This window comes from Erythrolamprus reginae, chromosome 1, assembly GCF_031021105.1.
Source record: "Erythrolamprus reginae isolate rEryReg1 chromosome 1, rEryReg1.hap1, whole genome shotgun sequence".
Taxonomy (NCBI): domain Eukaryota; kingdom Metazoa; phylum Chordata; class Lepidosauria; order Squamata; family Dipsadidae; genus Erythrolamprus; species Erythrolamprus reginae.
The window spans coordinates 177,434,680-177,457,506 of NC_091950.1; the positions used below are offsets into that span (position 1 = coordinate 177,434,680).

A 22,827-nucleotide genomic window follows, 5' to 3' on the forward strand; every position below is an offset into this window, starting at 1 on the left:
CTTATCCCAAATCCCTGGAAGGGGCTTGACAGGTGGCAAAAATACTAAATCCAATATAAACATCTGGCTGATTATGCAACCAGCCTAATGTATATATGCTGTCTGAATCCCACCAAGTATGGACAGTCTACAGCAGTGATGGCAAACCTTTTTTCCCTTGGGTTCCAGAGTGTGGGCGGCTGCTATAGCGCTTGCCCGAGTGCCCACCTCCATAATTCAATGCTTAGGGAGGGCAAAAACAGCTTCCCTGCCCCCCAGAGGCCTGGAGGCCAGAAATGGCCTGTTTCCCAACTTCTGGTGGGCTCAGTAGGCTCATGTTTCACCCTCCGCAGGCTCCATAGGTTCCCTGGATGTGGGGAGGGTAAAAACATCACCCCTCAGAGGCTCTCTGAAAGCCAAAAACACCCTGCCAGAGCCTCTGTGTGAGCCAAAAATCAGCTGGCCAGCACACACATGCACATTGGAGCTGACCTAGGGCAATGGCTCGTGTGCCAGTAGATATGGCTCCACATGCCACCTGTGGCACCCATGCCATAGGTTCACCATCACTGGTCTACAATATGCCACTGAAACACTTGGAAGCAGATTCCACTACAATGGCACAGGTGACATCTTATTCCAGTAATGCAAAAGTAGCACATAATTTTTTAAAAGTCTTGTGGGGCTTAAAAGAGAACCAAGAGAGCCACTTTGGTGTGGTAGGTTAAGGCACCAGGCTAAAAACTGGGAAACCATCAGTTCTACCCTGTTTCCCCCAACATAAGACATCCCCTGATAATAAGCCCAATTGGGCTTTTGAGTGCATAGCAATAAAGCCAAGTGCTTATTTCAGGGTGCAGAAAAATACAAGAAAGGATCTTATTTTCAGGGAAATGGGATAGTTCTTGTACTTGATCACAAAGACAGCTGAGTGACCCTGGACCAGTTCTTAGGAAGGGGGCAAAGGGAAATCACTCCCAAGAAAACTGTATAACTGCTTAATTCAGACAATCGTCAGGAGTTAAAAATTGACTTGAAGGCACAGGTGTGCACGCACGCACACACACACACACACGGCTTACTTCCAAACAAATTAATAGATTTTCAGATAACAGTGCAATGGGGTTAACGTATCTTAGTCCAGAGTTGGGAGATAAATTGCATTCAGGGATTTCCTATGAGAAATGTCTTCATCTTGCTGAAAGTTGTATTATCACCAACTTTGTCAGCTGTTTTACACTCTCAGGAAGGAATTAATTTGGGGACTTTTTCCATGCCTTTCACATGTTCTTTCACTAAACAATAGTCTCACTCAGACATATGCATTTTACATTTGAATCATACGTACATCACTCTGGAGCTCGTATGCTTTCTTTGCTTGAATAACATCATTCTGGTCCGGGAGGCAAGCCCATTGATGCAAGTATTTGCGATAGTCCACATCACTAACCAACTTCTGACAATTCTTAGCATCTAAGATTGATAGCATGTCAACAGGACAATGGATCTTAGCTTTACATAGTTCATAGTTCTTCTTGTAATCCAGATCACTTAGAATCTTGCCTGCGTGGGCAAACCATACCAACTTGGGATCGTCTGCCATTTTTTCAACCCCAATATAATGCCCTTTTTGCTTTTCATGTGCTTCTTTGTATTTATACTGTAACAGAAAACAATAAATTTTTGAACGAATATAAATGCTACTAGGAAAGCTAACAATGATTCAGCTACTAAAGTGATAAAAATCAAGTAAAGACGGGAAATTTGGATTAAAATTTCTTCAGAATGTCATATTGAATCAACTGTTGAGTAATATTTTTGTGACATTTGAATATCACTGTAAAACAGAATTTAAAAATTCCTTTGTGTCATGGCATCAGAAGAAGGGTTCTTAATATACATTTTTCTACAACAGTTTTTGATTGAGGGTGAAAAAAGCCAATATTTGCCTGACACACAAAATGATTCCAATGACAAAAATTAAATAGGGAAAGTATCATCTTCCAGATTTCTTTTTATTTACCAGAAGGGAACCCTAAATGAGCATTTAAAGCATCGAGTTATGAAACCATGCTGCCTTAGCACAGTTCTTATTATGAAAAATTTATTCCATGTTATTTGAGCTGGAGCAAATAATGCATCCTAGTGTCAAAAAGCAATACAGTGATCCCTCGATTATCACAAGGGTTACGTTCCAAGACCTCTCGCGATAATCGATTTTCCGCAGTATAGTGGTGCGGAAGTAAAAACCCCATCTGCGCATGCGCGCCCTTTTTTCCATGGCCGCGCATGCGCAGATGGTGGAGCCGGGAAGCGATGAAAGTGCGGAAGCCGACAAAGATTGCTTTGAATGTCGGCTGCCCCCACCCCCCCAGCGTGTCCGGCGCCCTCGCCGTTACCACCCGCCGCTCGCCGCTCACCCGCCCTCCCGATCCACCCCTCTCACCGGCTTTCAGACACGGGTCCTCCTGCAGCAGCGCTGCCGAGCAGATCAGCTGCTGGGCGGCCGAAGAAACCTTCCCTGGGTCTTCCCCGCCGCCCATGCAAAGGGGAAACCCTGATCTTCGGCTCCTCGCTGCTGCCCGCCCGCCGCTCGCCCGCCCACCCGCCGCCCGCCGCTCGAGAGCAAGAGGGGTAGAGATAGAGAAAGAGAGAGAAGGAAAGAAAGAGATGAGAGAGGGAGGAAGAGAGTGTGAGAGAGGAAGAAGCAAGATAGAGAAAGAGAGAGAGAAAGAAAGATGAGAAAGGAAGGAAGAGAGTGACGTCATCGGGTGGGAAAAACCGCGGTATAGCAAAAAAACTGTGGAGTATTTTTTAATTAATATTTTTTTGAAAAACCGTGGTATAGCGTTTCGTGATAATCGAGATCGCGAAAATCGAGGAATCACTGTACATGTTATTTTAAATTAATCTCCCTATGTTCTTGCCATCTATAGCCATTAGACATCTAACCTTATTATATAGAATTCAGTCTATATAACTTTTCTGGGTCAATCTAATCATTTTTTCTAAAGGTCACCTGTCTGTTCCATTACTTTTTTATTTATTTCTGTGGCTTCTTTTTTTAAAAAAAAAGAAATAGGGAATTTACTAGACAGGAAAGCATCTGCTCACATCACTAGCAATATCCCTTGAAGCTTTTGCTGCTTTAATTGGAATAGCATCGGTTCTCAGGTCGTAACCTTTCTTCTTAGTATCTTCCCATCCTTGGACATAAAGTTTCTGTAGAAGATGTGATAAAAAGAAACTTTACTATAAAATCAGTTATAGCATCTAGAATTTAAAATCAATTTGTTTCAACAGTCACATTAGTTCTTGTAAAGTGAAAACAACCCCCCAAATTATTAAATATTCAAATAATGTTAACATTCTCTTACATGGCTGATATTTGCAGAATTTGCCTTGGCCAGGAGAATTTCTGGGGTATCTGGCATAACATTGATTTTGATTTTATCAGTATCCCATGCTTCAGTGTATAACCGCTGTGAAGGAATAAGGGGGAAAATGTTTGATTTTTGCCTACAGAAAATACAAGTCGGAACAGAATGTTAAACTATAACATTAGAAAAATTCAAATTCATTAAAAATGTTATCTAAAATTTATAATAAAACTCAGTGAGATAAATTTCTATTTTAATGAGCTATGCTTCAAAGTCATATCTGCCATGGGGCAAACTATATTTTACAGACATTATTAACACATTAATAATCAGATTTTCTGGCTGAACCTGTTTAAAAGAACTTTTGTTCAAGACCCAAGAACTCAACTTTATCAAGGAAAGTCAACAAAGAGCATCAGAATTCTCCAATTTTCTTTAAAATAAAAAATAAAAATCCCTTTGGGCCTGGGGCAAAGCACGTGTGCACAGAAACCTAGAAAAAACCTAGAAAATTGCAGATAGATTTCTAATACATCAAAGCAGCATCCAAATCAAAACTTGACTTTGGTAAAAGCTTCTTAAGATACATAAGTCAATAGTCACACTGACTAGAAATTATGAGAGATGAAATCTGACTGGTTTGAAAGTCCAATTTCTTAACTAACAAAGTAATTCATTGATCCAATGATTAGTGGTGGAGAGCTTACCTTTCCTATGTATATTGAAGCAAAAACTGGAAAGGCATCAGTGAAGGATGGTTTTATTTGGATTTTGGCTCCGAGTTTAAATCATAAACTTAGGATGTGATCATTTCATTTCCTAAGCAAATTATTGTCTGTTATGGAAGATTAGCTACTTTGTTTAGAAAACCTACCTTGCTCATCAGATCAGCATTATGCTTTGCTAATTCTACGTCCCAACCATCTGTGATACAGGTAAATTTCATTTGATTAGGTGGTTGCCGATATTTGTTTTCACTTAGGATTTCTCCAGCTCTCTTGACATGTTCAACGTTTAGTGAACCAAGAGGCACCCAGCCAATGCCTTTCAGCCATTCTAGATCAGACTTGTAAAGAGACTGAAACATAAATAGCAATAAATTGTGTTTACAAAAGTCAACAAACATGCATTATAACACATTTTTGTTGAGGGGGGGCATTTCTGGCTAATTGAATTACAAATTTGATTTTGAAAACTTCAGGCGAAAATTGATCTATGATGCTGAAATTCATCTAAAAGTGACTCAATTGATTTTCAAGAGTTTTACATGTTATATAATATAAATAAGCATCATGATATGCATATTTGAGGAATAATGATGACAGCCAAAACTTTTATATGAATAAATATAAAAAATGTTGAGAGGCAGAATTTCAACTCATCTTTAAAATGTTTATTTATTGATTTATTTTTAGTTTCAATACAAAATAAAACCCCAAACCAAAACCTAGACATACTTTAAAATTCATAAGTGAACAGTATACAACTATATAAAACAGTTACCCTGCTACCAAGTTACATTATGAAAAATGTGCACAATGCATATAATGTGTAATTTTTTTAAAAAAATCCTTGCAAAAACTATTAGGCATAAAATATTCTCTTACATTGTGCATAGAACCACGTGTATATTTTAGTCAAAAGTTATTTTTTTAAAACACTGGAGTGAATATGATAACAGTACAAATGAAAATTAAGAAATCACGTGGTTATGAAATTGACACATCTGTGAACTACCAGTGAGAAATAATAAGAAATTAAACATAAGATAATAATAATAAGAAGAAATTAAATAAGATGGAAAAGGGAGGGGGGAATTGCAAAGCTTATTTTACTTCTGATTTACAGGAGGAAAGTATTGTCTAAGCTGAAACAGTATGAACTGAAATTCAGATTGTGATACACAAGTCATTAGAGTGGGTAGTATATAGAGGAAAACTTCCTCAGTATTTAAATATATCTGTCAGCTGACAGAATGATCTTCCTAAAAAGGTCACACGGACAAGTCCTTCCCACATGTAGCATCCTGTATTCCATATCATTCTATTTCAGATACTCAAGGAATCATTTGGAACTGCAAGGGCAGGATAAGCAGTTGGGAACAAAGGAAAGCTTCAAATATTTTCCCACTCTATCCTGCACACATGACCTTTTAATGAATCACAGATCAATCTCAGTAGAAGAATACCAATGCATCCATTTTACATTTTCCACCTCATACTTACATCACTCTGCAAATCATAAGCTTTCCTAGCTTGGATGACATCATTCTGATCTGGTAGACATGTCCACTGGTGCAAGTAATTGCGATAATCAATATCGCTGACCAGTTTCTGACAATTCTTGGCTCCCAAGATCGACAGCATATCCACAGGACTGCTATATTTGGTCTTCAGTTTCTCAAACACTTTCTTATATTCTCTCTCACTCTGCATCTTGCCTACATTTATAGAATGCAATATTTTAGGATCGTCTTCCACACAACGAGCTCCAATGTGGTGTCCCAGTTGCTTGCGATAACCTTCTTTGTACTTGTACTGAAATATACACAAATATTTGAGTTACACAGAAAAGTGCTTCTTCTGTTATTGTTCAGTAATTCAAAAATAAATCTTACATCATCATTTTAAAAGTAACTAACATAAATCTTTTCTATGAACTTATAACAATATACAGTGATACCTTGTCTTACGAACTCCTCATCATATGAAATTTTCAAGATACGAACCCGGTGTTTTTTTGCCTCTTCTTCCGAACTATTTTCACCTTATGAACCTGCTGCTGCCGCTGGGATGCCCAGCCTCTGGACTTCCGTTGCCAGGCGAAGGGTCCCCTCATTGGGAAACCCCACCTCCAGACCTTCCGTTGCCAGCGAAGCACCCGTTTTCATGCTGGTGGGATTCCCCTGGGGCTCCCCTCCATGGGAAACCCCATCTCCGGACTTCCGCATTTTTGTGATGCTGCAGGGGAATCCTAGCAGGGGAATCCCAGCATCACAAAAACTAGCACTTCGCTAGCAACGGAAGTCCGGAGGTGGGGTTTCCCAGCGAGGGAAGCCTCAGCAAAATTGCAGCATTTGCGATGTTTTTTTTTTAAATGCCTGCTTCTGTTTTTGAAGTCAATACACTAGATTACATGTATAATCAAGGTTGCATATTTGTTTTTTTTGTTTTTGTTTTGTGTTATCTTATGCTAGCTACGCTTCTCCATATGTCATCATTAGTGAAGCGTGCAAACCAGCATCTGCATTTCCTCCATCAGCTGAGGACAGCACACCTTTCTCCTTTTGTCCTGGCCACTTTTTGCAGAAGCATGATTAAGAGTGTTTTAATAAACTGCATTACTGTTTGGTTTGGTGGCTGCAGAAAGAAAGTCCATTCAGAGAGTGGTAAGGACAGCTGAGAAGATGATAGGGGGTTTGCTTCCCATTATTCAGGGTACTTTATAAGTGCTTTGTGCTTAGAGTTCAAACAATGCAAGAGACCCCACATACCCACTTTACTGTCTGTTTCTGTTGCTCCCTTCTGGGAGGAGGTTTCAAAGTATTTCTAGCAGGACTACCAGATTCTGTCACAACTTTGCTCCCTATGCCATTCTTCTTGTAAACTTGCAGGATTCGTTTTTCTCACCATGTACGTATATACATCTGGACTAAATTGTGTTGTTTCTCTTTGTTATATAATATATGTGGGTATATGCATAATTTTGTGTTTATTTATTTGTTTGTTTGTTTGTTTGTTTCTTCTGTCATGTTTTTGTAATGTATATTGGAGGAGGTGACCCTTTGAGACCTGTATGTAATGAAATTTCATGTTAAATGTATGCCGATTAGTGTACATTCAAAGTGACCATAAAGCTATTCTAAGACTATCAATGATTTTCCTTATCAAATTTGAAATTTGTATTTGGCATGTAAAATCCTTTTCTATCTATAATTCATTGAATGAATAGGTTTAAAACAGGGATATCAAACTTGATTCCTTTGAGGGCTAGATCAGCATTGTAGTTCATTGTAGGAGGGAGCTGGGGGGGGGAGATGGGATGGATGCCTCCTGCAGCACTTTGCCAGGGGCTGTTTATGGCCCCTGGGTGCCTCGATTTTGGCCTCCTTGGCCTCCAGCAGCACTCTGTCAGCCAAAAATGGGCTGTGTGGAGGCCCTGCAGTAGAGTGCTGCAGGAGGCTGTAGAGGCTGAAAACAGGCTGCCAGGAGTGGCATATGTGCCCCCCATGGCCCATTTTGGCCAGTAGAGGCACCATGGACCAGTCCTTTGATATTTCCAGGTCAGTCCCGTGGGCCAGGTTTAAACATTCTGCAGGCCAGATCCCTGGTTTAAAACAACTTTAGATAATTCAAGATTTTAGTCCCACTATGTGGAATTTTCCTCCTCCACAGCGATTAAAATGTGCATAATAAATGTGCACGAAATTAAAAGTCTTTTTCATTCTGTACCACTGAACCAGAAATCCAGATACAACCTGAATTTGGAAATCTATCCTACAGTAATTCTTATAAATTTGTGGTCTAGATTTACAGCTGCCCATATATCAAATTATTACCTCTCTCTCTTCTCAAATTTGTTCTCAGCTGGCTGTACAACAGCTGAGATTTTTCTGACATTATATTGCAAAACTTGCTTACTCTCAGAATGTATTTATTTATTACAAGCTATTCAATTCTGCTTCAGTCATTTTGACTCAAAGGAGCATACAAGCAGTGATACAATTCCTCAGAGCTGCCAAGCAAGAACTACAACTGTTCATTCTGATTTTGTAATTCACAGTGTGAATTCTTTCCCATAAACTCTCAGATAGATCTGCTTGGGGAAATCTGAAATACTTTCTGTAACAATTTCTATGTTCAGTAGGATATAGAGTAGTTTGTGACTTGCTGTTTTTCAAAACATTTCCTTTTAAAAAATAATTACTATTTAAACGTAGAAACATAGAAGTCTGACGGCAGAAAAAGACTTCATGGTCCATCTAGTCTGCCCTTATACTATTTTCTGTATTTTATCTTATGATGGATATACTGTATGTTTATCCCAGGCATGTTTAAATTCAGTTACTGTGGATTTATCTACCACGTTTATCTATGTACTGTGGATTTATCTACCACTATTTATGTAGTCAAGTGGCCACTTACATCACTGGCAATAGCTCTTGAAGCCTTGGCAGCTTGAATTGGGATAGCATCAAGACGCAGGTCATAGCCATCCTTCTTTGCTTCCTCCATGGCCAATCGGTACAATTTCTTTTAAAAAGAAGAAAATGTTAGTCTCAGTGCTACAAACAGAAATAAATAAGACATCCTATATCTTAGTAGAAATATAATTCTTGATTGTTCTATACAATCTATATAATGGCGAACCTTTTTTTCCTTGGGTGCCGAAAGACCGTTCGTGTGCACTATCTCACATGCACAAGTGCCCACATCCATAATTCAATGCACAGGGAGGGCAAAAACAGCTTACCCCCTTCCTCAGAGGCCCAGTTGGCCTGTTTCCCAATTTCTGGTGGGCCCAGTAGGCTCATATTTCACCCTCCCCAGGCTCCAAATGCTTCCCTGGAGCTGGGGAGGGTAAAAACACCCTCCCCACCCTCCCCACCCCCCAACCCTCACGGAGGCTCTCTGGAAGCCAAAAATGTCCTCCCAGAGCCTCTGTGTGAGCCAAAAATCAGCCGGCTGGCACACACCTGCACCTTGTAGCTAAGCTAGGGCAACAGCTCATGTTCCAGCAGATATGGCTCTGCATGTCACCTATGGCACCTGTGCCATAGGTTTGTCATAGAAACATAGAAACATAGAAACATAGAAGACTGACGGCAGAAAAAGACCTCATGGTCCATCTAGTCTGCCCTTATACTATTTCCTGTATTTTATCTTTCAATGGATATATGTTTATCCCAGGCATGTTTAAATTCAGTTACTGTGGATTTACCAACCACGTCTGCTGGAAGTTTGTTCCAAGCATCTACTACTATTTCAGTAAAATAATATTTTCTCACGTTGCTTCTGATCTTTCCCCCAACTAACCTCAGATTTTGCCCCCTTTTTAAAAACACTTCCCTTCTGAACCATACTTAACCTTTTAACATATTTAAATGTTTCGATCATGTTCTTTCCCCCAACTAACTTCAGATTGTGTCCCCTTGTTCTTGTGTTCACTTTCCTATTAAAAACACTTCCCTCCTGAACCTTATTTAACCCTTTAACATATTTAAATGTTTCGATCATGTCCTCCCTTTTCCTTCTGTCCTCCAGACTATACGGATTGAGTTCATTAAGTCTTTCCTGATACGTTTTATGCTTAAGACCTTCCACCATTCTTGTAGCCCGTCTTTGGACCCGTTCAATTTTGTCAATATCTTTTTGTAGGTGAGGTCTCCAGAACTGAACACAGTACTCCAAATGTGGTCTCACCAGTGCTCTATATAGCGGAATCACAATCTCCCTCTTCCTGCTTGTTATACCTCTAGCTATGCAGCCAAGCATCCTACTTGCTTTTCCTACCGCCCGACCACACTGCTCACCCATTTTGAGACTGTCAGAAATCACTACCCCTAAATCCTTCTCTTCTGAAGTTTTTGTGATGAAGTCATCACTGTTCTATACTGTATAGATGGATGTTCTTTGGTGCAACTCAGGAACTGAATCTTGACAGAACCCAGTTAGGACCCCAGACCCTGTAAGAAGTGTTGCTATTGCTTGAAAACCCTTGAAGGAGACCCAATTCTTTTAGTGGCTTTCACTACGGCCATTTTTATACTCACCTGACTATAGTTTAATTTATTGAACTTTGCTAGTTCGATTTCTGGCGTATCAGGCATGACATGGACTGTGCATTTATCTGTATCCCAAGCTTCAGTATACAGCCTCTGCAGAACAGAATCGGAAAGAGTGTTAGCACAAAGTGATGGTTGTTTACAAATAGTCCTCCATTCAGCCAGCTGTTGCAGCATAGAGACTGCCTTCTGAGATCAAATTAAAAATCTAGTGCACAGGAAAGACACTACTCAGCGCAAGTGTAGAGTATTAATGTTTAGAACTCATATTCCAGAGTTAAATCCAGATTCAAAATGTTGTTCAATCAGGACTGTGTGTAAAGTTTGACATTTGTTTTACTTCACCGAATTAAAAGTAAAAGCTTTTCTCTCGATCTCAAACAATCAATCACATGGCTCAACCAATGTAGCTTCCACTGGTCTGGTGACATCACTTCCTCCAGCCAGGTGTGAGAAGGTCATTGGTTCCCAAGAGAAAATATTTTGTTTTGACTACACAACCCCAACTACTGTATCTTTAATCCAGGGGTGAAATTCAGCAGGCTCTGAGAGGTTCTTGAGAACCAGTAGCAGACATTTTGAGCAGTTCAGAGAACCAGCAAATACCACCTGTGGCTGGTCCCAGAGTGCGATGGGAATGGAGATTTTGTAGTATCCTTCCCCTGCCACGCCCACCAAGCCATGCTCACCGAACCGATAGGGACAAATTTTGAATTTCACCCCTGATCCAATCTCCCCTCCCTATCCCTCTCCCCAGTGTGGTAGCATTGAAACCTCGAGATGGTTTTGGCTAGGTCAGCTTCAGGTTTGACAACAAGTGTCAATCCCACTTTATTCCAAATAATCAGATTTGCAAATATAGATCCTAATTTGTAAATATAACTCCTAATAAATTAAAACATCAATTTATGGAAAGACAATTCAAAGCTCTATGCAGCAAAAATCTATATGAAGATAATAACTGTTTGTGGATGGTATATGATATAATCAACACTTATCCACAAGAATTAGTATCTTAAGAGCCACATTGTTTCATTTAGAAAGTTATAGGATATCTCAAATATGTATATGGACAATGATATGGACAGCAATGAAATATAATAATAATAATAATAATAATAATAATAATAATAATAATAATAATAATAATAATAATATAGTACTTGGCACGCTGGGCGCAATGCCAAAGGATCTCAGCGGACATTTGAAAACCATTGGAATTGACAAAATCTCCATCTCTCAATTGCAAAAGGCTGCTTTACTGGGATCGGCAAACATAATTCGCCGCTACATCACGCAGTCCTAGGTGCTTGGGAAGCGCCCGGCTGGTGATGAAATACGAAATCCAGCATAGTGATCTCGTTTGCTGTGTTGTACTGACATAATAATAATAATATAAATAAATATAATGCAAATCACTGGGTATTGAAAAAACTTAACATTAATTCTGACCTTTCGAATTTTATTTGAAATCACCAAATATCTTTCAACATTTATAATACAATAAGGTTGTTTTATTAGCTGAAAAAAATGCTCATATTCATATTTCAAAGCATCCAATATTTCAGTTATGAAGTTTAAAATACATTTTTTAAATCTTTAGAAAATGAGACTCATTGGACAAATTGCATTATTTTTTCAAATATTATTCAGCAAACCAGTCTTTATTAGCTAATATTCACCTTGTTCATGGTTTCAGCATTATGCCTAGCCAATTCCATTTCTAAAGAATCTGTCACACTGGTGAATTTGAAATTTTCTGGTGGTTGACGGTACGTTTTTTCACTCAGTATCTCCCCTGCTTTCTTAGCACGTTCAACATCCAGTGAACCAATAGGGACCCAGCCGATGCCTTTCATCCACTCAAGGTCTAATTTGTAGCAATTCTGTGAATTAAAAGTTCATTAGAAAGGTAGTCTTGCATTTTTGGAAAAACAACAACAATTGGATCTAATGGCATTTATTTGTAGCAATTCTGTGAATTAAAAGTTCATTAGAAAGATCGTCTTGCATTTTTGAAAAAACAACAACAATTGGATCTAAACTGTATTTATGTTGATGAAAGAAATGTAAAAAACATCCTTGAAAACCATGAAAATATTCAAGTCATGCCCAACTGAGTCCTAATCTCAGTCTGTTTGATATAAAACATGTGAGCATGTGGAAAAAAAATACTATTTTGATTAAAACAAAACCAAAGTTTCAGAAGACACTAATAATATATACTTGTTTCATGGTTTTCCAGCATTTTGTATAATTTCAATTCAATTCAATTCAATTTATTGGATTTATATGCCGCCCCTCTCCGAAAACTCGTATAATATATGCTTACAGAAAGAGATACAGCCATGTAGCAACAGAACAACCTAGGTCAGGGGTAGGGAAAGTTGGCTCTTCTATGACATGTGGACTTCAATTCCCAGAATTCCTGAATTAGCATAATTGGCTCAGGAATTCTGGGAATTGAAGTCCATAAGTCATAAAAGAGCTAACTTTGCCTACCCCTGATCTAGGTGAATCTGCTTATTCATGCACCTGCTTGGGTTAAACAATTACATTCTACTACTACTATCAATATTTTGTATTGTATGTGCATATGGCAGAAATGTGTCTGAAATACTATAGTATCCTCTCTCTCAATTGATATGATCAAAGATGAAATTATACTCACATCACTCTGCAGTTCATAGGCCTTCCTGGCTTGGATTACATCATTTTGATCTGGGAGGCATGTCCACTGGTGCAAATAATTGCGGTAATCAATATCGCTGACCAATTTCTGACAATTCTTGGCCCCCAAGATTGACAGCATATCCACAGGGCTGCTATATTTGGTCTTCAGTTTCTCAAACACTTTTTTATATTCTCTCTCACTCTGCATCTTGGCTACATTTATACAATGCAACATTTTAGGATCATCTTCCACACTACGAGCTCCAATATGATGGCCCAATTGCTTGCGATAACCTTCTTTGTATTTGTACTGAAATAAATAACATATATTTTAATCACAGATTCAATACTACCTGGATTGTAATATTGTTATGCATGTTTAATAAGGGAGAGCCTATTATCATTTCAAATAATTTTGTGAATACTTTTCATTGACTTGTAACAAAACTCTAATAGTAAATGGAATCTCTCATCCATTTTTAGTTCCTATTTGAAATACTTTTAACATAGTTATTTTTTTGTATTTGGTTTTGTTTAATCTCCAGTTTTGATTTTAAGAATAATTTATTTGAGCATATCTATAATCAAAATTTTATATTTGGTTCTTTTGGCAGGTTTTCCTAGGCCCATTTTTGTCTTTATTAATGCCTTTTGTATATATTTTCTAGATTTTGAACTCTGTATTCAGTATATAAAGTTCTGTTCCTTCCATAGCTCACTGAATTCATAAGATTAAGACTGAAACTGAAGATTTTAGTCCTACAAATATAGTATATAATTTTCTTTCTTCATAAGCACCAGTATATACCTACATACTGTATATACACTATCAAAAGTATTTTATATTATGCACCTGGCAGCATTGTGTTCATCAATGAGAAATAACCCAGTGCACAAGATTTGGAGAATTATTGGCATGGAATACTGAATATTAAAAATTGAATAATTATCCTGAGTTAATTGTCTTGCTTTAAAGCTGCCCAAATATCTAAACATTACAAATTTCTACAGTCTACAAATATCATTATTAGAATTGTCCCTTTTCAGCTGAAGAAGCAGCTGACTATTGGAGCAGACAAGTTATACTAGCATTTTTAATCATAAATTAATTTACTTTTATATATATATATATATATATATATATATATATATATATATATATATATATATATATATATGTAGGTTGCAAGTTCAAGTCCCAGTGGGTATGGCTAGCTGATGAGGCCAAAATAAGGCCGAAATAGATCTATCCTAGTCTCCCTTAATTTTCAAATTCAGCAAAAAAACATGTGACACATACAGATAGAATTGTCAGCTATCCATAAAATTAACTGCCTTGGAAATGGCCCTGGATTGGGCCGAGAGGCAAATAAGTAGCTGTGATGTTCCTTCAATACACCAGGGTGATTCGACACAAAAATATGCAACCCTTCCCTGGTGCAGAGCTGAAGGGATTGGTTACTGTAGGCTAGAGGATAATTCTCTGCCTTACAAGGCAAAGGTTGCAGGTTCAAGTCCCAGTGATGTCCCCTAGCTGATGAGGCCAAAATAAGGCCGAAATAGATCTATCCTAGTCTCCCTTAATTTTCAAATTCAGCAAAAAAGTGTGTGTGTCACATGTTTTTTTTGCTGAATTTGAAAATTAAGGGAGACTAGGATAAATCTATTTTGGCCTTATTTTGGCCTCATCAGCTAGCCATACCCTCATTGGGACTTGAACCTGCAACCTTTTGCCTTGTAAGGCAGAGAATTAACCTCTAGGCTACAGTATCCAATCCCTTCATCTTATATATATAGTAAGATATTACACCTTTTTCTGTAATTTTGACTTCAAATAGTTCAAATAGTAATTACGTCAAATCAATGACGCAATTGAATCAACTGCATCCGTCAATGCAGTTAAGAGAGAACCACAATGCTGTGTTTTATTTTTGTAATTCACAGCATAAATTCCCTCACAGAAATTATTCCAGTGAAGTTGGAAGCACTTCTTGCAGTAATGTTATGCTTGGTCGAATACATTTTTTGATAAAACAATAATATAAATGATATAAGCATACCTATAGTGTATTAAATCCATATGCCACCTGACTTCCAGAAACTCATGGGGTTTTTCAATTGTTAAAACATTTTAAGGACTGGGAACAATCCAAAGAAACAGAAGACAAGCACAAGACAAAGGACAAAAATAAACCCAGAGGACAACAAAAAGAAATGAGCATCACCATCCTCTCCAAAGGCCTAGTGAAGAACCAAGTCTTTAAGGCCTATCAAAATCTAGTAGAGATGGAGCTGTTCAAATGTCAGGGGAATCATATTCCAGAAGGTAGGTACTGCTTCCAGGATCCCGATAAGTGGCATTGCTAAATAAATGGAATCTGTAGTGCCCCAATCCTACCAGATAAAACTGGTTAGACAGATACTATGGGAGTCAGGTGGTTCCTCAAGTAACCAGACCCTGTGCCATTAATGGCTTAATGCAGCTTAAATTGCACCAGGTGATTTGCAGTTTTTCAAAAAGTTTACTTTAAAAATCATTGATCATTATGGAGCCAAGTGGCCACTTACATCACTGGCAATAGCTCTTGAAGCCTTGGCAGCTTGAATTGGGATGGCATCAAGACGCAGGTCATACCCATCCCTCTTTGCTTCCTCCATAGCCAATCGGTACAGTTTCTATAAAAAAGAAGAAATGTTTGGTTTCAGTGCTATGGGGTGGTTTTTTTGCCACATTTGGAAATAAATAAAACATCCTATACCAGTGATGGTGAACCTATGACACAGGTACCACGGGTGGCACACAGAGCCATATCTGCTGGCTCTGTTTTTACCCTCCCCGGCTCCAGGGAAGCCTTTGGACCTACTGGGTCCATCAGAAGTTGGGAAATAGATTATTTCTGGCCTCTGGGAGGTGGGGGAAGCTGTTTTAACCCGCCCCAGGCATAGAATTATGGGTGGGGGCACTCACACATGCACGATAGTGCACACGCATATCCTTCGGCACCCGAGGAACAAAAGGTTTGCCATCACCGTCCTATACCTAAGTAGATACATTAGGTGCAAGTCAGGGAACTGGATCCACACACAATCTAATAGGGACCCAGACTCTGCAGTACATGTTGCCATTGCTTGCAAGTCCTTGAAGGAGACCCAGTCTTCCAATGGCTCCTATTCACCCTTATACTCACCTGGCTATAGTTTAGTTTGTTTAACTTTGCTAGTTCGATTTCTGGCGTATCAGGCATGACATGGATTGTGAGTTTATCAGTATCCCAAGCTTCAGTATACAGCTTCTGCAGAACAGAATCAGAAAGAGAGTAAGCACAAAGAGATAGTTGTTTATTAGTCTTCTAGCTATCTATGTCTTCTGACCGAAATTTTCCTTTGCAATTAAATTAATATTTTTGCTAAGAATGAAATTCATTATTCTGTCCCTGTACATTTTATAATTTTGTTGGGCAGCAAACCGTATTCCCCCGAAAATAAGACTGGGTCTTATAATATTGTTTTCTTCAAAAGATGCGTTAGGGCTTATTTTCCAGTTAGATCTTATTTTCAGGAAATACGGCAAATAAGTCCTTCCGGCTGACAATCATGTTCGGGCTTATTTTCCAATTAGGTCTTATTTTCTGGGAAATACAATATTAGATTGAGATTGTTTTAGGAAAACCTGTTTTTAATTTAAAAAAAATTAATTGTATTGTTCTTTTAATCAGGTGTGATTCAAAGACCTCAGGTTCATTGTAATCTATAAGATTTACAAATTAATTTCATAATTAATATCCTGATTGCAGTGTTCTAAATCCCATCATTACCAGTTTACGTGAGCACTAGTGTGCACATGTGACACTTCTGTGCATGCGAAGAAGCATCTAGGTTGGGTGGGCGGAGCCTCCTGCCACCACTGCTACCGGTTCATAGAACTATACCATAATGGTAGCAACCCGTCACTGCTTGGCTGGGAATTCTGGAAAATGTCATCCAAGGTAGTTAACAACACCAGGAAAGAGGCTCTAAAATTCTTTGTAGCAGAAAACTAAAAGTCATGACCATCTTATGATCTAAGTGCAATATAAACTTTCTACTTTGTCCAGCAAAAATTAATACATCTATAGCCATATTATTTTATTTATCTAGTTACAGAATGGAAATCTATGATGCTGGAAAAACCCTGAGAACAATTCTGAATTGTATTCAGAACCACACCAAATACTATCTGCAATATTTATACAAGCTAATTTGTCAGTTGTGCAACCAGAATTCACCTTGTTCATGGTTTCAGCATTATGCCTGGCCAATTCCATTTCTAGAGAATCCGTCACACTGGTGAATTTGAAATTCTCTGGAGGTTGACGGTACGTTTTTTCACTCAGAATCTCTCCTGCTTTCTTAGCACGCTCAACATCCAGTGAACCAATAGGGACCCAGCCGATGCCTTTTATCCATTCAAGGTCTACTTTGTAGCAATTCTGTGAATTAGAAAGGTAGTCATGTACTGACAATGATACTGATACATTGTCAGTATCATATAAAGAAAATTTACATAAGATGTTTTATCGGTGGCATTACACCCTGGCACGTTTAGCCAAAATTCATCCAAACATAAGCAATAACTCCCCCCAGAGATTAGAACTGGCCCCCACCCTCCTTGTCTTTCGCAAATTACTTAAGACCCACCTTTGTCGCCAGGCATGGGGGAGTTAAGTTATCCTTTCCCCCTAGGCTATTACAAGTTATGCATGGTATGTTTGTGTGTATGTTTGGTTTTTTATAATAAGGGTTTTTTAGTTGTTTTCATTAATTTGATTGTTCATGTTGTTTTACCACTGTTGTTAGCCGCCCCGAGTCTGCGGAGAGGGGCGGCATACAAATCCAATAAATAATAATAATAATAATAATAATAATAATAATAATAATAATAATAATAATAAAAAAAAAAAATGCTGGAAATGTAAATCTGCCATAGGTACGTATTATCATATTTCATGGTTATGTCCGGAAGCAACAAAATTTTGTTCTAGGATTCAAAATTGTTTGAAATAAATGTTAAATTATGAATTGGAAATGAAACCTTAAATGTATCTTTTGGGAATACAGTGATCCCTCGATTAGCGCGGGGGTTACGTTCCAAGACCTCCCGCGCTAATCGATTTTCCGTGTTATAGTGGTGCAGAAGTAAAAACACCATCTGCGCATGCGCGCCCTTTTTTTTCCCCATGGCCGCACATGCGCAGATGGTGGAGTTTGCGTGTGGGCAGCGGGGAAGACCCAGGGAAGGTTCCTTTGGCCGCCCAACAGCTGATCTGCTCCGCAGCGCGGAAGCAGCGAGGAGCCGAAGATGGAGTTTCCCCGTTGCCCAGGCAAAGGGGAAACCCATCTTCGGCTCCTCGCTGCTGCCGCGCTGTGGAGCAGATCAGCTGTTGGGCGGCCAAAGGAACCTTCCCTGGGTCTTCCTGCTGCCCAGGCAAAGGGGAAACCCCAAGAGAGCCAAAAGAGCACCGGGCCGGTTGGTTCCCAACCAAAAGAGTTTACCCCGATTGTCCTCGGTGGGGGAAAACAGCGCGTCGCCAGGCTCCCCATCTTCAAGAGAGGCACGACGGCTAGCCAGGATCCACGCAGGGGAGAAAAGGCGCGCGCTCCCAGCCGCTGCGCCCCGCTTGGAGAGCAGCGGCGAGCAGAGCACAGAAGACGACGAGGCTTTCGAGGGCTCCAAGGCGGGCGGCGGCGCGTCCTTCGAGCACGCCGGCGGCGACCCCAAGCTGAAGGCGGCCACCACACACACACACGCCGCCACCGCCATCCACCCCGCCGGGTTCCCCACTTGCTACCTCTTCGCCTTCTCCCGCCTCCGAGGCCGACCAGCCCAAGCCGCAACAGACACACACACACATACACGCACTCCCTCTCTCGCGCTCACACAGACGCACTCAGACAGAAAAGAAAAAAAAATCCCCAAAAGAGAGGGACAAGAGGCAGGCACAAAGCAGGGGCACAAAGGGAGCTGCCCGGCAGAGGTTGCTTTTTTTCTTCTTGTGGGCAAGTGGAGGGGGGGAGAGAGAAGGAAAGAGAGAGAAGGAAAGAAAGAGATGAGAGAGGGAGGAAGAGAGTGTGAGAGAGGAAGAAAGAGAGAGAGAAATGATAGAAAAAAGGGGAGAAAAAAAGAGAAATGAGAAAATGATTGAAGCAGAGAATGACAGGAAAGAAAGAGAAAGAGACAGAGAAGTGACTCTTGGTGATGATGTATGACGTCATCAGGTGGGAAAAACTGTGGTATAGCAAAAAAACCGTGGAGTATTTTTTAATTAATATTTTTTGAAAAACCGTGTTGTAGCGTTTCGCACTAATCGAGACCGTGCTAATCGAGGGATCACTGTAATTAGAGGACAGCATAGAAAGGAAGATTACTATTTGATAATGCATATGTTAACATCAGCAAGGTTGGTGTTTGCACAAACCTGGAAATAGGAAAATGTACCAAATGAAAAAATGGTAGTTAGGAAAATGCTAGATTGTGCCAAATTAAGCAAACTAACATATGAATTACAGAATAAACAAAATAAAGACTATTTATAGTCTACATAGAATGTACATTTGGGGAAAACTATATAATTGGATTGAAAAGTCTAAGAAAAAGAAAGAATCGTTGAAAACAGAATTGTAACATATTAAGTTGGTTGATGTCATGCTTGTTTTATGTTTCTAGGTATGTTTGTATGCTTATTTCTGTTTTGTTTTGTTTTTCATTATTAAAATTAAAAATATATATATTAAAAAAAGAAAGGTAGTCAAAATTATACTTACATCGCTCTGCAAATCATAAGCTTTCCTAGCATGGATGACATCATTCTGATCTGGTAGACACGTCCACTGGTGCAAGTAATTGCGATAATCAATATCGCTGACCAGTTTCTGACAATTCTTGGCCCCCAAGACTGACAGCATATCCACAGGGCTGCTATATTTGGTCTTATATTTCTCAAAGTCTTTCTTATATTCTCTCTCACTCTGCATCTTGCCTACATTTATAGAATGCAACATTTTAGGATCGTCTTCCACACAACGAGCTCCAATGTGGTGTCCCAGTTGCTTGCGATAACCTTCTTTGTATTTGTACTGAAATAAATGCACAAGCATATAGTAAGACAAAATCTTTATGTTTCTTTTTGGTGCCTGATAGCAGAGCTGCCCTTTTGGAAGCTAGCCAGCCCAAGCAGCAAACCAGCCCAACCAGCCAACCACAGGCCAATAGATATGGAGTTGAAGTCTTCAATGAAACACAGCAGCACTAGGAAGTCTTGGAAAAATATATTTACTTCTTATTTACACTACTAACTGTATTCTACTATACATACATTACACTAATATCTCACTAGTATTTCACTACAACTACCTCAATTATAATAACTCAAAGGAACCAACAGATCAACACAGCAACTTCAGAGCACACTTCACACAGAGCAGGATCAGATATCAGAGAGAGAGCAGTGAGAGCAGAGAGCTCTTGTGTATTTAAATACTTATCACCTAATGAGTTTGCTGCATGCCTAACTGCCTCAGAATGACTCAGCATTCTCTACATAGGCCTTCCTTCTGCATTGAGATATTACCTCAGGATATGCTTAATCCTGACACCTGAACTATAATACCAGAGTTAAAAATTTTCAAAGTTAAACTATTCAACTTTATTGCCAATACTAACTCCTTGAAAAACTGCAACTGACAGTTTATAATCAAATATTAAAAGATAATTCAAATTAAAGTATATAATCCTATGTGTGCTATCAAGAAAGGCTGTCTGAAGTTAAAAACTGTTCCATTTGCCTGAGAACCTAATTCTACAGCTTTGTAGGAGCTAGAAAATTTGGCACCTAAAAGCTTCCAAAACTATAATGAAGTGACATACATAACTCTTATTCCTTTGGAGAAGCTTTCCTTTGTTTTTTAATTTGTGACCGATCTGTTCATAAGCTCTATTAAGACATTCAAGCGACTGAGCTTAGCTTCACCATTCAGCCAGACTGCCTCTTAAAAATTCATATCAAAGACAGAATTTTCTCTTAATTGTAATATGCTCTCTTTTAAGTTTTGAACTGCAGGTTTATTTTACGTTCCTCAAAGTAAGAAATTCACTTTGTTTTAAAACAAAAAACTACTGAAGAATTCATTTCCATCCCACAAAAGTAAAGACTTACATCACTAGCAATAATTCTGGATGCCTTGGCAGCCTGAATTGGAATTGCATCGATTCGCAAGTCATACCCCTTCTTCTTTGCCTCTTCCAAGGAAAGTTTATATAAACTCTTTTTAAAAAGAAAAAAAAGAAATAATTAATACTTACAGTTCTTACCTTTCAATCAAGAATCCCATAATAAAGGCAGACAGACTGAATCTAACAATCAGTCTAACAATCTAGCAATCTTTACTAAATAACTTATTCAAAATTATTTGGGTAGGAAAGGGAAACAGCAATGTTTAGTTCAGATATAAAACATCCAAGTATGTCATCACTCTCCTTGCCTGTGCATTAGACATTACAACTTGACAGTAATTTTGGGGACTGAGGTTCATGCCCATAGCTTTAATAGATCATACTCTGTGCATACCTTTTAGGCCACTGTTGAGAAAAATGCTGGAACTATGAAATGTATTCCCACAGACTTTTCTCTCTCCCCCCACCACACTTGTCCTTTCTTAATGCCCAGCTGGCGGTTTAAAACCGACTGCCGAAATTGCCTACGGGACGGGGTTGACGGTGAATCAGCTCTTTTTAGAGCTCCGGACTTCCGGGTTCATTTGGAACCCGGAAGCTCGGCTTCTGGCAGCGCGCCAATGAGAGAGCGCTGCCGGCTTGCTGTGGGAAGGTCCCAGATTGCCCTATTTAAGGGTGAGCCGGACGGGACCTCCGCATTGCTGGCTCATTTTGGAGCGAACACCCGCCCACCTTCCGCTATCAACAGTGTGTCCTAAGGAGGTTGCCTCGGGGCCAAATAGGAATTTTTTGCGGCCTCCCCTTTAGAGGCGGCCGTTTTTTCGCCTATTCCACACTGACGGTGCGGACTGGATTAGTTAGGGGGTGCGGCGCATTTAGATATTAAATAGGCCTCCCTTTGGTCACTGGGGTTTGGCAGGTTAGGGGCGGAAATGGGCAATTAGAAGCAACTGTGCATGCTCCTTTTGGGCATCCTTAAAGGGTGATGGACCGCCTCTCTCCAGGAACTAGAGGTTGGAGCAACGTCGGGGATTGGAGAGAGGATGTCCATGGGAATCACCGAATCCAATTTCCCACGGGGATTGGAGGGTGAACTCCTCCCACATGATGAAGGGGCATGGCTTGGATCCAGGTGAAGGTGGGAGTTCTTGCAAGGAGTTCTTGCCCAATGTTGCCAAGGAATTTTATGGAAGGAATTTCCGCCCCGTTAGTTGGCTCTGCAGGTCCTTAGTTTGTTTTGAATTAATTATTCAAATTTACATTTTCAAATTTATTTAAAGTTATTTAAATTTATGTTAATTAATAAATGACCCTTAATTAATCCACAATATGTCTCAGCGTCTTTGCCTCCGGGGGCAATTAGCCTTTCTCCCTCTCCCCTCAGTCCTGTACCATGCTTGCAGCAGAAGATCAGCTCTTCCTCAGAGATCAGTTACTGTATCTTCTCTCAGAAAACCCTCTTCATGTAGAGGGTGCACATCATAACGAGACTGTTTGATAGAGCTTCAATCCAGTGACCTCACCTCACTGTAGTTGATCTTGTTCTGTCTTGCTAAAGTGATTTCAGGGGTATCCGGCATTATGTGAATTTCTGTCTTGTCTTTATCCCAAGCTTCAGTGTATAAACGCTGTGACAAGAGGACAAGAAAATAAAACAGGCATTGGAATGAAGTCAACTTGGGTTCTTCTCTAATCCCATTGTTTCGTTCTGAAAGCTCAAGTAGAAATACCGTCACCAAGAGGATGTAAAAAAAGTCAAGATGGCAGCTTCAATGTGCAATCAAAATTCTGCCTCTTTTTGT

At 39.4% G+C, this 22,827-nt stretch overlaps 1 protein-coding gene across 1 annotated transcript in view; it reads right to left on the minus strand.

The window, feature by feature from the left end:
- The window catches only part of NEB (nebulin), a 244,026-nt gene that overhangs the window by 120,671 nt on the left and 100,528 nt on the right, over positions 1–22,827 (minus strand). Inside the window, exons 62-72 of the mRNA XM_070737126.1 lie at positions 22,549–22,653; positions 21,009–21,116; positions 12,815–13,126; positions 11,826–12,029; positions 10,132–10,236; positions 8,504–8,611; positions 5,585–5,896; positions 4,234–4,437; positions 3,357–3,461; positions 3,094–3,201; positions 1,328–1,639 (exon numbers count right to left, since the gene is read on the minus strand). Of these exons, the coding sequence (XP_070593227.1) occupies positions 1,328–1,639; positions 3,094–3,201; positions 3,357–3,461; positions 4,234–4,437; positions 5,585–5,896; positions 8,504–8,611; positions 10,132–10,236; positions 11,826–12,029; positions 12,815–13,126; positions 21,009–21,116; positions 22,549–22,653 (1,983 nt within the window). The remainder of the gene's footprint in view (positions 1–1,327; positions 1,640–3,093; positions 3,202–3,356; positions 3,462–4,233; positions 4,438–5,584; positions 5,897–8,503; positions 8,612–10,131; positions 10,237–11,825; positions 12,030–12,814; positions 13,127–21,008; positions 21,117–22,548; positions 22,654–22,827) is intronic.